Here is a 13,166-nt window from a genome sequence, read left to right as displayed (position 1 = left end):
CCTGGCTCTAGGCCAGGGGTAGGGAAAGATGGCTCTTCTATGACATGTGGACTTCAACTCCCAGAATGCCTGAGCTAGCACGATTGGCCCAGGAATTCTGGGAGTTGAAGTCCACAAGTCATAGAAGAGCCAACTGTGCCTACCCTTGGTCTAGGCAATCTCAATCTCTAGGCCAAAATCTTCTGGCATCCCGACCTTCCCTTCTTTCCTTTCTCTCCGCAGAGATCCGTGAGGCCTTCAAAGTCTTTGACCGAGATGGCAACGGATTCATCTCCAAGCAGGAACTCGGCACCGCCATGAGATCGCTTGGCTACATGCCCAATGAAGTGGAGTTGGAAGTCATCATCCAGAGGCTGGATATGGACGGTAACTAAGGTGGTCTGGAGGTGGGAGGACAGGGCCATCCTTTTCTTTTCTCATCAACCTTCTTCATCTCCAATACTTTAATTTAATTTAACTTATTTGACTTCCAATGCCATCTAATCCTGTAGGACTCAATACTCCAGTTTTGGGCTGACAGTGATGGTGTGAAGAAGTCTCTACTTATTTCCTTCCCTCCTTCCTTCCTTCCTTCCTCTCCTTCCTTCCTTCTCTTTCTTTCTTTCCTTCCTTCTTTCCTTCCTTCCTTCTTTCTTTCCCTCTTTCCTTCCTTCCTTCTTTCCTTCCTTCCTTCTTTCCTTCCTTCTTTCCTTCTTTCCTTCCTTCTTTCCTTCCTTCCTTCTTTCCTTCCTTCTTTCCTTCCTTCTTTCCTTCCTTCCTTCCTTCCTTCCTTCTTTCCTTCCTTCCTTCTTTCCTTGTTTCCTTCCTTCTTTCCTACTTTCCTTCCTTCTTTCCTTCCTTCTTTCCTTCCTTCTTTCCTTCCTTCTTTCCTCCCTTCTTTCCTTCCTTCCTTCCTTCTTTCCATCCTTCCTCCCTCCCTCCCTGGCATGTTGGCCACTAGGCAAATTTTAATCGCACGACCCTGGGGGATGTTGTGATTAGTCATAAGAGCACGGACTGGTTGTCGTTCCTTTTTTTCCAGTAATATTTTGACTTTGAATGGTCACTAAACGGATGACCATCAGTCAAGGACTGCCCGTATCCTCTTCCACTAATAAGTGACTCTTCAACCGGATGCTTCCTTCAGATCACCTGTCATTGCTCCTCTCGTTTCTAGGTGATGGGCAAGTGGACTTTGAAGAGTTTGTGACGTTACTTGGACCCAAACTTTCCGCGTCCGGCATCCCCGAGAAATTTCACGGCGCTGATTTCGACACCGTGTTCTGGAAGGTAAGGAGGAACCCCATTTCCAGACCAAAGAGTGAAGATGTTGGGTTTTTGACGTTCTCTGAGCTTTACAACACCATGAACGCATCCACTCCATATCTAGATAGCATCTTTGAGGGACCAAAGAGTGAAGATGTTGGGGTTTTGACGTTCTTTGAGCTTACAGGACCATCAACTCATTGCCTCCATATCTAGATAGCTTCTTTGAAGGACCAGAGTGATGATTTTGGGTTTTTGACATTCTCTGAACTTACAACACCATGAACCCATCCACTCCATATCTAGATAGCTTCTTTGAAGGACCAAAGAGTGAAGGTGTTAGGTTGTTTACTTTTTCTGAGCTTATAGGACCATGAACCCATCTCCTCCATATCTAGCTTCTTTGAAGAACCAAAGAGTGAAGATGTTGGGTTTTTGACGTTCTTTGAGCTTACAGGACCATCAACTCATTGCCTCCATATCTAGATAGCTTCTTTGAAGGACCAAAGAGGGATGATGTTGGGTTTTTGACATTCTCTGAGCTTACAACACCATGAATCCATCCACTCCATATCTAGATAGCATCTTTGAGGGACCAAAGAGTGAAGATGTTGGGTTGTTTACTTTTTCTGAGCTTATAGTACCATGAACCCATCTCCTCCATATCTAGCTTCTTTGAAGGACCAAAGAGTGAAGATGTTGGGTTTTTGACGTTCTTTGAGCTTCCAGGACCATCAACTCATTGCCTCCATATCTAGATAGCTTCTTTGAAGGACCAGAGTGATGATTTTGGGTTTTTGACATTCATTGAGCTTACAACACCATGAACCCATCCACTCCATATCTAGATAGCTTCTTGGAAGGACCAAAGAGTGAAGATGTTGAGGTTTTGACGTTCTCTGAGTTTACAACACCATGAATCCATGGTGTTATGCTCACTTATGGCATTGGAAGCTGTGCAATACTCTTCCTTCCTTCCGCAGTGCGACATGCAGAAACTGACGGTGGACGAGTTGAAGAGGCTGCTGTATGACACTTTCTGTGAGCACCTCTCCATGAAGGACATTGAAAACATCATCATGACCGAGGAGGAAAGTCACATGGGAAACGCGGAGGAGTGTCCCGTTGATGTGGAAAGTAGGTGGACATCGCCTTGGGGCTCAGATCACGGGGGGAACCAACTGACCAATTGGCCATCAGATTCCTGCTCGTCAAAAGCCCCAAAGACGCTTCTTCTAGCTTCTACCCCTGTCCAACCAGGGGTAGGTTCCCTCTCTAAGTGGTTTTACAGAGTCAACCTCTTGCCCCCAAATAATCTAGGTCCGCATTTTATCCACCCTGGAAAGATGGAAGGCTGAGTCAACCTTGAGTTGTTCAAGATTGAACTGCTGACACCCGGCAGAATTGGCCTGCAATACTGCATTCTAACTGGAAGGAAGGAAGGAAGGAAGGAAGGAAGGAAGGAAGGAAGGAAGGAAGGAAGGAAGGAAGGAAGGAAGGAAGGAAAATAGTGCTAGCACTTAGATTTATATACCGCTTCACAATGTTTTTACAGCCCTCTCTAAGCGGTTTACAAATTAGCCTCTTATGTCCAACAATCTGAGTTTTCATTTTACCCACGTTGGAAGGATGGAAGGCCGAGTCAACCTTGAGTCGATCCATCAGTCAGTCAGTCAGGCAGGAAGGGAGGGAGGAAGGAAGGAAGGAAGGAAGGAGGGAAGGAAGGGAGGAAGGAAGGAGGAAAGGAAGGGAGGAGGGGAGGAAAGGAATGAATGAATGAAGGAAGGAAGGAAGGAAGGAAGGAAAGAAGGAAGGAAGGAAGGAGGAAAGGAAGGGAGGGAGGAAGGAAGGAGAAAAGGAAGGGAGGGAGGAAGGAAAGGAAGGAAGGAGGAAAGGAAGGGAGGAAGGAAAGAAGGAGGAAAGGAAGGGAGGAAGGAAAGAAGGAAGGAAGGAGGAAAGGAAGGGAGGGAGGAAGGGAGGAAGGAAGGAAAGAGGAAAGGAAGGGAGGAGGGGAGGAAAGGAATGAAGGACAGAAAGGAAAGGAGCGAGAGAGGGAGGGAAGGAGGAAAGGAAGGAAAATAGTGATAGCACTTATATACCGCTTCACAGGGCATTTACAGCCCCTCTCTAAGCGGTTTACAGACTCAGCCTGTTTGCCCCCAACCATCGGGGCCCTCATTTGACCCACCTCGGAAAGACAAAAGGCTGAGTCAACCTTGAACCTGGTGAGATTTGAACTGCCGAGCTGCAGCTAGCCTGCAGTACCGCACTCCAACCGCTGTGCCACCTCGGCTCTTATGATAACCTCTCAACCACAAGTTGAAGATGGGTGGGTGGACTCCAACTCCCATCATTCAAAGCAAAGCCGGCTGGGGAGTCGAAGTCCGCCCTTCTTCGACCTGCCAAGGAGCCCTGCGGTAATCTCTTCTTCTTTCTTCCTCTCTCTTCTCTCCTTCCCTCCCTCTTCTCTCCTTCCCTCCCTCATCCTTGTCTTCCTCCCCAGCCTGCTCAAACCAACAGATCAGGCAGACCTGTGTCCGTAAAAGCCTCATTTGCGCCTTCGCCATCGCGTTTATCATCAGCGTCATGCTTATCGCTGCCAACCAGGTTCTGAGGAGCGGGATGAAGTAGTAAACGTCAGCGAGAAGGACCTCCTGGGTTATCACGGACCGTTTTGGGACTTCCTCAAAGGACCCAGGGAAGAAAAACCATGGACCGACCTATCAATTCCCTTTTAGCCACCTGGAGAAAACATGGTTGGGAGGGCAGCCCGTGGCAAAACTGTGTGCCACACACACAAACACTCACAAAAACACAAGTCACCTTCCTTTCTGCCTCTCTTTGGGGTCTCCGACCCCCCCAAACTGGAGAGGCAGCTGTCTTCTGAACAGGCAGCATGGTTAACCCCACGAAGGGGGGGCCAACCAAAGGCCATTTATCGGGGCCCACGCAGCAAACTTTTTTTCCAACCACAACTTCGAAAGCATGACAAATGTGCATGGAACACTTTCTTCCCGATCCGAGTTAATGCAATACCCTGTGCTTTTTATAATCCGATAGTAGGACCTTACAAAATATATATATATATATAAAAATATTCTATATATATAAATATAACATACATATATATATTTATGATAAACCAGAATAACCAGTTAAGCAATATATACACCGCGCGTCAGGATTTTTTATCCGAGATTCAGGCATTTGCATGACCATCAACAGAAACAAGGGCTGGACCGCGAATCGAAAATCGGGTTGTAACCTCCTCCTCCTACAGCCCTCTCGGGAGGTTTCGACCTCCTCACCTTGGCACCCCAAGCATCTATGCACTTTTTTTCTTCTGGGGTGGGGTGGGAAGCGAGGGGGGCTGACTGGAGGCTGATGGATGTCGATTCAGGGTCGTTTGGATGGAAGGCACCAGAAGTGTTGGTTTGGGAGGAGGAGAAGGGGTTGGAGTTGAAGGAGGAGGAGGAGGAGAAGGAGAAAGAAGAGGAGAGGAGGAGGAGGAAGAGGAGGAAAAGGAGGAGAGGAGGAGTAGGAAGAGGAGGAGGAAGAGGAGGAGGAAGAGGAGGAGGAAGAGAACAAGGAGGAGGAAAAGGAGGAGGAAGAAGAGGAGGAAGAGGAAAAGGAGGAAGAGGAGAGGAGGAGGAAGAAGAGAAGGAGGAGGAAGAGAAGGAGGAGGAAGAGAAGGGAGAGGAGGAAGAAGAGGGGAGGAGGAGGAAGAAGAGGAGGAGGAAGCGGATAGGTGGAAGAGGAGGAGGAAGAGGAGGAGGAGGAAGAGGAGGAGGAGGAGGAAAAGGAGGAGAGGAGGAGAAGTAGGAAGAGGAGGAAGAGAACAAGGAAGAGGAGGAAGAAGAGAGTGAGGAGGAAAAGGAGAGGAGGAGGAGGAAGAGGAGGAAGAGGAGAGGAGGAAGAAGAGGAGGAAGAGAAGGGAGAGGAGGAAAAAGAAGGGAGGAGGAGGAGGAGACTGGTCCACTCAAGGATAGCCTTAGTAGAACCTTTCTTCTTCTTTGCTGGTGGAATTTCCACCGCAGGCTACACAAGGTGTAGCCAATGGGCGACTCCATCCCTGAAGATCTTAAGAGGCTCCACTTCTAACCAAGCCTTCTACCTTCAATTCTCAACCTCCGTAGAAGGCCGCCAACATTCCTCAGCTTGGAAACCCTCCAACGATCTGGGCCTTCAACCCAACCGTTTCCCTGCAGGGCTGAGGAGTGCCGAGAGCTTTGAGGTCCACACCTCTGGACCTCTGAACCCCAAGTTGAGTAAAAGTTGTAGCACTGTATATATATATATATAAGATCCCAGGGCACCCCGAAGACCATTTGGTTGTTATTTTTTTGACATCGTTTAAGACCGACATAGCGCGATCTGGCTAGGCTGGGGGTGTTTCTTGCATCATACGGAGTTTTTGATGTGATGGAGAATTTCGATTCTGGCCGCCCCACCGTCCCAGGGGTGTGGGTGAAGCGTTTTAAGCATTTTCAAACTGACAAAACTAGCTATTGTGCCTTATTTCTCATTTGACTGTGTCCGAGGTCGAACTTTGCAAGCGGTTGGTTCATGTATTACTAACTTGTGGCCTGATGAAAAGAGATTGTCACAAATTTTCCATGCTTTCTCGCCCTGAATGTATTGTTGTGCCACAATGAATCAATTGTTAAACCAGGAAAAAAAAAAAAAGACGGCTGATCGGAGTTTGTTTGTTAAGTCTGTCTCCAGCTCTTCTCAAATTTATTTATTTTTATTATTATTTCATTCACAAAAAACAGTAATACACAGCAAACAAGATTGATATGGGGGAAGCTTTGATAGGGAAGGTTTGCCTATTTGCCGATGACTCTAAAGTGTGCAATAGGGTTGATATTCCCGGAGGCATCTGTAATATGGTAAATGATTTAGCTTTACTAGATAAATGGTCAAAGCAATGGAAACTGCAGTTGAATGTTTCCAAATGTAAAATAATGCACTTGGGGAAGAGGAATCCTCAATCTGAGCATTGTATCGGCAGTTCTGTGTTAGCAAAAACTTCAGAAGAGAAGGATTTAGGAGTGGGGATTTCTGTCAGTTTCCAAATGGGTGAACAGGCGGTAGGGAAAGCATGTAGAATGCTTGGCTGCATAGCCAGAGGTATAACAAGCAGGAAGAGGGAGATTGTGATCCTGCTGTATAGAGCGCTGGTGAGACCCCATTTGGAAGACTGTGTCCAGTTCTGGAGACCTCACCTACAAAAAGAGATGGATGACATGATGGAGAAGGAGGAAGAAGAAGAGAAGAAGCAGAAGGAGGATGAGATGGAAGAGGAGGACAAAAAGGAGACGGAGGAGGAGGAGGAAGATTTCAAAAATAGGATGTCCTCCTCCTCCTCTTCGTATCTCATTTGTGTAATCCAGAAGGCTTCACAACTCCTCCCCATCCTCAGAAACGGACGGACTACAATCCCAGCAGTTGGGAATCAAGGGTGCCTGAGTCCTACATCTGGAGAGAGCAATGGGTCAAGGGTCAGGGGGGCACATCTGTCGCTCGGGGGCTATTCCTTTCTCTTCCATTAATTCTCCAAACACGCAGCAGCAGCACCAATGCTATGAAGCAATTCACAGAAATGTCAAGGGATTTTAAAATAATAGGCACAGGCAGAAGATTTATGGGGAAGACCAAACTGGTGGATTATGCATGTGCATTTAAAAAAGAAAGAAAAGTGTGTGTCTTTGTGTGTGTTTGTTGCTTAAAATGTACCCGATAGACAAGAGGCACAATGTCCATTGTTATAGTCGACGGACCAAATTGCTCAACGGCGTTTATAACAAAGAAGGAATAAATCACAGCCTTTTATTTCTTTCACACAAAACTCCCCCCATACAGTGGTGCCTCTACCTTCCATCGCCTCTACTTACAAACATTGAGGACTAGCTGCAAAGTTTTTGAAGCCTGTTTTCTGAGCCTGACCCACCTCAGGTGTAATAATAATAATAGCAACAGAGTTGGAGGGGACCTTGGAGGTCTTCTAGTCCAACCCCCCTGCTTAGGCAGGAAACCCTACACTACCTTCAGACAAATGGTTATCTAACATTTTCTTAAAAACTTCCAGTGTTGGGGCATTCACAACTTCTGGAGGCAAGTAGTTCCACAGATTGATTGTTCTATTAGGAAATTTCTCCTTCATTCTATGTTGCTTCTCTCCTTGTTTAGTTTCCATCCATTGCATCTTGTTCTACCCTCAGGTGTTTTGGAGAATAGCTTGACTCCCTCTTCTTTGTGGCAGCCCCTGAGATATTGGAAGACTGCTATCCTGTCTTCCCTGGTCCTTCTTTTCATTAAACAACAACAACAATAATAATGAGTTGGAAGGGACCTTGGAAGTCTTCTAGTCCAACCCCCTGCTTAGGCAGGAAACCCTACCCTACTTCAGACAGATGGTTATCTAACATTTTCTTTAAAACCTCCAGTGTTGGGGCACTCACAAATTCTGGAGGCAAGTAGTTCCACAGATTGATTGTTCTGACTATCAAGAAATTTCTCCTTAGTTGTAAGTTGCTTCTCTCCTTGTTTAGTTTCCACCCATTGCTTCTTGTTCCATCCTCAGGTGCTTTGGAGAATAGGTTGACTCCCCCTTCTTTGCGGCAACTTCTGACATATCGAAACACTGCTATCATGCCTCCCCTGGTCCTTCTTTTCATTAAACTAGGCAATACCGAGTTCCTGCAACTGTTCTTCATATGTTTAGTCGGGGGGAAAAGATCAGAAGCAACATGAGAAAAATATTATTTGACTGAAAGAGTAGTAGATGCTTGGAACAAACTTCCAGCAGACGTGGTTGGTCAATCCACGGTAACTGAATTGAAACATGCCATGGATAAACATAGATCCATCCTAAGATAAAAATACAGGAAATAAGGGCAGACTAGATGGAACATGAGGTCTTTTTCTGCCGTCAATCTTCTGTTTCTGTTTGTTTTGGTCTCCAGTCCCCTAATCATCTTTGTTGCTCTTCTCTGCACTCTTTCTAGAGTCTCAATCTTTTTTGCATCGTGGGGGCCAAAACTGAGTGCCGTATTCCAAGTGTGGCCTTACCAAGGCCTTATAAAGTGGCATTAACCCTTCACGTGATCTTGATTCTATCCCTCTGTTGATGCAGCCTAGAACTGTGTTGGCTTTTTTGGCAGCTGCTGCACACGGCTGTTGTTGTTATTGCTATTATTATTATTATTACTATTATTATTATTATAATTATTTAGATTTGTATACCGCCCCTCTCCGTAGACTTGGGGCGGCTCACTTGTTTGAGAACGTTTTAGACTCGAGGCTCTGTGATCTATATTATTTTTTTTATTTCTACATTTATCCATTTTATTTATTCCATTCGCCTGCTTGTCCTTTACGTCGCTTGCAACCCTGGGAGATTTTGAGCCAGCATCTCTTTCTTATTTCAGCTGGGAAAGAAATGAAAATAGCAAACAGGGAAGGAACCGCGATCGATCGATAACAAGCAAAGGTTCTGCATTTTGACGCTTGGTTGACGCCGCCGTGTTTATTTGAACTTCGGTGTGATCGATTGGCTTAGCATAAGAACAAAGTCACGTCCGAGCCGAGAGTAGCTTTCGCCCGAGAAAAAATTGTGATGTGTTGCAAAACCCTGGTTTGTGTGTGTGTATGAGAGGCTACTATTTATTTTATTTTATTATTATTAATTTTATTATTTGTACTACCCTTCTCCATAGATTCAGGGCAGCTTACAAACACAAAAATATCTATAAAACTCTTCTATCTACTTTTATACATTGTACATTTCTGTATATACATTTATACAGTGTGCTTCAATTTTAGCTCTCTCTTTCTTTTTCATTCTGTTTTCCTATGCCAAATCCATTTGTCCCAAATTTCAAAGTATTCTGAATCTTTTTGGCCTCGCAAATCGATCAATAACCTATCCATCTCTGCGCATTCGTATATTTTTCTAATTACATTGTATTTTCTGGGGGAATTTCTGAATCTTTGCAGAATTGGGCAAAGGTGATTCCAGCCGCCGTGGTAATATGAAGAATCAGATATTTAATATTCAGGACTTAGAAAATATCCACTCAGGACTTTATTAACAAAAAACACACACGCACACACACACACACACATTAAATGGTGTCTCTTTAAACAGAAACACAATTGAAATAATTGACAGTTGAACGAAAAAAGGTTGGGAGTTGAGATTTGTAGAAAGCAAACGGTATATTTTTCCAAGGAGTGACGGTATTTGCCGATTCGCTGCTGGCGGTGATTTTATAGTCCGTACCTAGCGATAAAAAATAATTTATTATAGGTATTCGTTCATCCTAGCAGATTCCCGGTGCCTGTTGTAAGATAATTAATCCTCATTAATATGTAACTTTGCTTTGCTGATGCTTAAATTGGGTGGGTTGGAGGGGGGGCCACAAAGAGAGGTTGCAGGACAATAAAACATCGAAAGCAACCTCTTTATAAGTTGAATTTTGGAGATTTTTCCTTGCTCGCTCTGGTTTCAGGACTGCAGAGCGAGGGAATCCCCCACACGCTGTGGGTACCGTATTTTCCTCCCTAAAAGATGCTGATAATTTTGGTGCATCTTATACTCTAAATGTAGCTTTTTTTTCAGCCCTAACTAGCTGCTATCAATCTTCCCAGCTCTTACCTTGCAGGCTCTTTCATTGTTACTCTCTGCGAAGAATGTTTTCCAAGCCCTATGTCTTTCCAGTTTCTTCCCCCCACCCCTCCAATTTGGTCTAACTTGCTCCAAATGTTTCTTTCCAGCCCTAACCAGGTGCTAACAATGTTCCCAGCTCTTACCAACTTGCAAGCTCTTTCATTGTTACTCTCTGCAAAGAATGTTGTCCAAGTCCTAAGTCTTTGCAGGTTTTTTTTTCATTGCTCTAACTTGCTCTAAATAAGTTTCTTTCCAGCCCTAACCAGGTGCTAACGATGTTTCCAGCTCTTCCCGGCTTGCAAGCTCTTTCATTGTTACTCTCTGCAAATAATGTTTTCCAAGCCCTAAGTCTTTCCAGGGTTTTTTCCATTGCTCTACTTGCTCCAAATGTTTCTTTCCAGATGCTAATGATGTTCCCAGCTCTTACTGGCTTGCAAGCTCTTTCATTGTTACTCTCTCCAAATAAAGTTTTTTAAAAAATCCCTAACCAGGGGATAAAATAATATGCTGGCTAAGGATGCTAGCCAGATGAATACCTGGTAAGCAGATTCTTTACCCTATTTTCCTCCCAAAAAACTAAGGTGCGTCTTATACTCCGAAAAATACGGTAATTAACGGAGACCATTTCAATAAATCATTCTGTTTCTTCGATCCTTGAAGGTGTCCTGCCTACAAATTTTAAATTAGCCGGGCGGTGCAGGAATTTCTGGAAAGGCGTTCGGCTAAATTCTCTTTTCACCCAAGGGCACGCCTGAAATGGCTCGTCGTTTCATCTCACCTCCGCTCTCAGCCCCAATGGAGGCCGGGAGGGATCATCCATCCACCAGGAGGGGGCGCTCTCAGCGAGGGGGGCAGTTCCTGGACCGGGGGCCAACCCGGCGGATACTGGAAAACCAATTCTTCTTCGGAAAGAGGACTATAGGAGGAAAAGAGAAATCGGATTTAGTGGAGAGGGAAAAATACTCACAATGCCATTCTTTACGCTTTGGAAGCAGGCAAAATTTCCGTTGCCAGGTAGAAAGGTCCGTAAGTGAGTCCTGTCCCATTTTAGGGCCTTTCTCGCCACTGTTGTTAAATGAATCAATGCAGCCGCTAAGTAACCTGGTTGTGAAATGAATCGGGCTTCTCCCGTTGACTTTGCTCCCCAAAAATTATCCCATGATCCCCAACCATCATTAATACAAACTGTTTGCTGAGCATCTGAAACATAAAAACATAGGTGATTGACTGCAGAAAAAGACCTCCTGGTCCATCTAGTCTGCCCTTATACTATTTCCTGTATTTTATCTTAGGATGGATCTATGTTTATCCCAGGCATGTTTCAACTCAGTCACTGTGGATTCTTCCTTCCTTCCTTCCTTCCTTCCTTCCTTCCTTCCTTCCTCCCTCCCTCCCTCCCTCCCTCCCTCCCTCATTCATAGAAACATAGAAGATTGACAGCAGAAAAAGACCTCCTGGTCCATCTAGCCTGCCCTTATACTATTTCTTGTATTTTATCTTAGGATGGATCTATGCTTATCCCAGGCGTGTTTAAATTCAGTTCCTGTGGATTGACCAACCACGTCTTCTGGAAGTTTGTTCCAAGGATCTACTACTCTTTCAGTCAAATAATATTTTCTCACATGGCTTCTGATCTTTCCCCCAACTAAACTCAGATGGTGCCCCCTTGTTCTTGGATTCACTTTCCTATTAAAAAACACTTCCCTCCTGAACCTTATTTAACCCTTTAACATATTTAAAAGTTTCCGAACACCCTTCAAAGGTAGCCCCATGTAGAGATTATGGGGCTGCGACTGGTGCCGTGGCCTAGAGGTGGCGTTCTGGTCTCACAATCAGGAGGCTGTGAGTTCGATTTTAGGTAGAGGCAGATACAGTGGTACCTCTGCTTAAGAACCTAATTCGTTAGATGACCAGGTTCTTACGTAGAAGCAATTTTTCCCATAGGAATCAATGTAGAAACATAGAAGACTGACGGCAGAAAAAGACCTCATGGTCCATCTAGTCTGCCCTTATACTATTTTCTGTATTTTATCTTAGGATGGATATATGTTTATCCCAGGCATGTTTAATATTAAGTTCCTGTGGATTTACCAACCACATAGAAACATAGAAACATAGAAGTCTGACGGCAGAAAAAGACCTCATGGTCCATCTAGTCTGCCCTTATACTATTTTCTGTATTTTATCTTAGGATGGATATATGTTTATCCCAGGCATGTTTAAATTCAGTTACTGTGTATTTATCTACCACGTCTGCTTGAAGTTTGTTCCAAGGATCTACTACTCTTTCAGTAAAATAATATTTTCTCATGTTGCTTTTGATCTTTCCCCCAACTAACTTCAGATTGTGTCCCCTTGTTCTTGTGTTCACTTTCCTATTAAAAACATTTCCCTCCTGAACCTTATTTAACCCTTTAATATATTTAAATGTTTCGATCATGTCCCCCCTTTTCCTTCTGCCCTCCAGACTATACAGATTGAGTTCATGAAGTCTTTCCTGATACGTTTTATGCTTAAGACCTTCCAGCATTCTTGTAGCCCGTCTTTGGACCCGTTCAATTTTGTCAATATCTCAATTTTGTCAATATATTATTATTATTATTATTATTATTATTATTATTATTATTATTATTATTATTATTATTATTATAGCTCAAAAGGCCGGACAACTTTCAACTTCCTCTTGCCGATGGCGGAAAATACAGACCTGTCTGTCTGAGCTGCCCGTAGCCGCTTGGTGTGTTTCTCCAACCATTCTTCGACGGTGCCCGGCGGGAGAGCCGCACCCCCCTGCTGCTGCTCTTTCACTCTCCTCTCCTCTGTTTGGAGGGGAGATTCGATTAGATTAGAGGAAGAGAAATAGAATAGAAGTAGAATAGAATAGAACAGTAGAAGAGGAGTAGAATAAAATAGTAGAAGAGAAAGAAGAGAAGAGAAAAGAAGAGAAAAAAGAGGAAGAGGAAGGAATAGTAGAAGAGAAGAAAGAGAAGAGGAGAAGAAAAGAGGAAAAGAAAGAAGAGAAAAGAGAAGAGGAATAGAATAGAAGTACAAGAGGAATAGAAGAGAAGAGAAAGAAGAGAAAAGAATAGTAGAAGAGAAGAAAGAAAAGAGAGAAGAAAAGAAGAAGAGAAGAGAAGAGGAAGAGAATAGAAGTACAAGAGGAATAGAAGAGGAGACGAGAAAGAAGAGAAGAGAAAAAAAGAGAAAAAAGAGGAAGAAAAAAGAATAGTAGAAGAGAAGAAAGAGG

General features: G+C 44.2%; 2 protein-coding genes across 2 annotated transcripts in view; one reads left to right on the top strand and one right to left on the bottom strand.

Annotated features, from left to right (window-relative positions):
* CABP7 (calcium binding protein 7) overlaps positions 1–4,305 on the top strand; it is a 53,220-nt gene extending 48,915 nt beyond the window's left edge. Inside the window, exons 2-5 of the mRNA XM_070762342.1 lie at positions 223–366; positions 1,157–1,269; positions 2,229–2,382; positions 3,749–4,305. Of these exons, the coding sequence (XP_070618443.1) occupies positions 223–366; positions 1,157–1,269; positions 2,229–2,382; positions 3,749–3,876 (539 nt within the window). The 3' untranslated portion in view covers positions 3,877–4,305. The remainder of the gene's footprint in view (positions 1–222; positions 367–1,156; positions 1,270–2,228; positions 2,383–3,748) is intronic.
* Positions 4,306–9,442: 5,137 nt separating this feature from the next.
* ZMAT5 (zinc finger matrin-type 5) overlaps positions 9,443–13,166 on the bottom strand; it is a 4,071-nt gene continuing 347 nt past the window's right edge. Inside the window, exons 2-4 of the mRNA XM_070762745.1 lie at positions 12,627–12,965; positions 10,698–10,835; positions 9,443–9,532 (exon numbers count right to left, since the gene is read on the bottom strand). Of these exons, the coding sequence (XP_070618846.1) occupies positions 10,706–10,835; positions 12,627–12,965 (469 nt within the window). The 3' untranslated portion in view covers positions 9,443–9,532; positions 10,698–10,705. The remainder of the gene's footprint in view (positions 9,533–10,697; positions 10,836–12,626; positions 12,966–13,166) is intronic.

Source organism: Erythrolamprus reginae, chromosome 10 (genome assembly GCF_031021105.1).
Source record: "Erythrolamprus reginae isolate rEryReg1 chromosome 10, rEryReg1.hap1, whole genome shotgun sequence".
In the NCBI taxonomy this organism is placed as follows: Eukaryota; Metazoa; Chordata; class Lepidosauria; order Squamata; family Dipsadidae; genus Erythrolamprus; species Erythrolamprus reginae.
The sequence above is the reverse complement of the archived record's forward strand: the minus strand, read 5'-3'. Positions and strand labels throughout refer to the sequence as shown.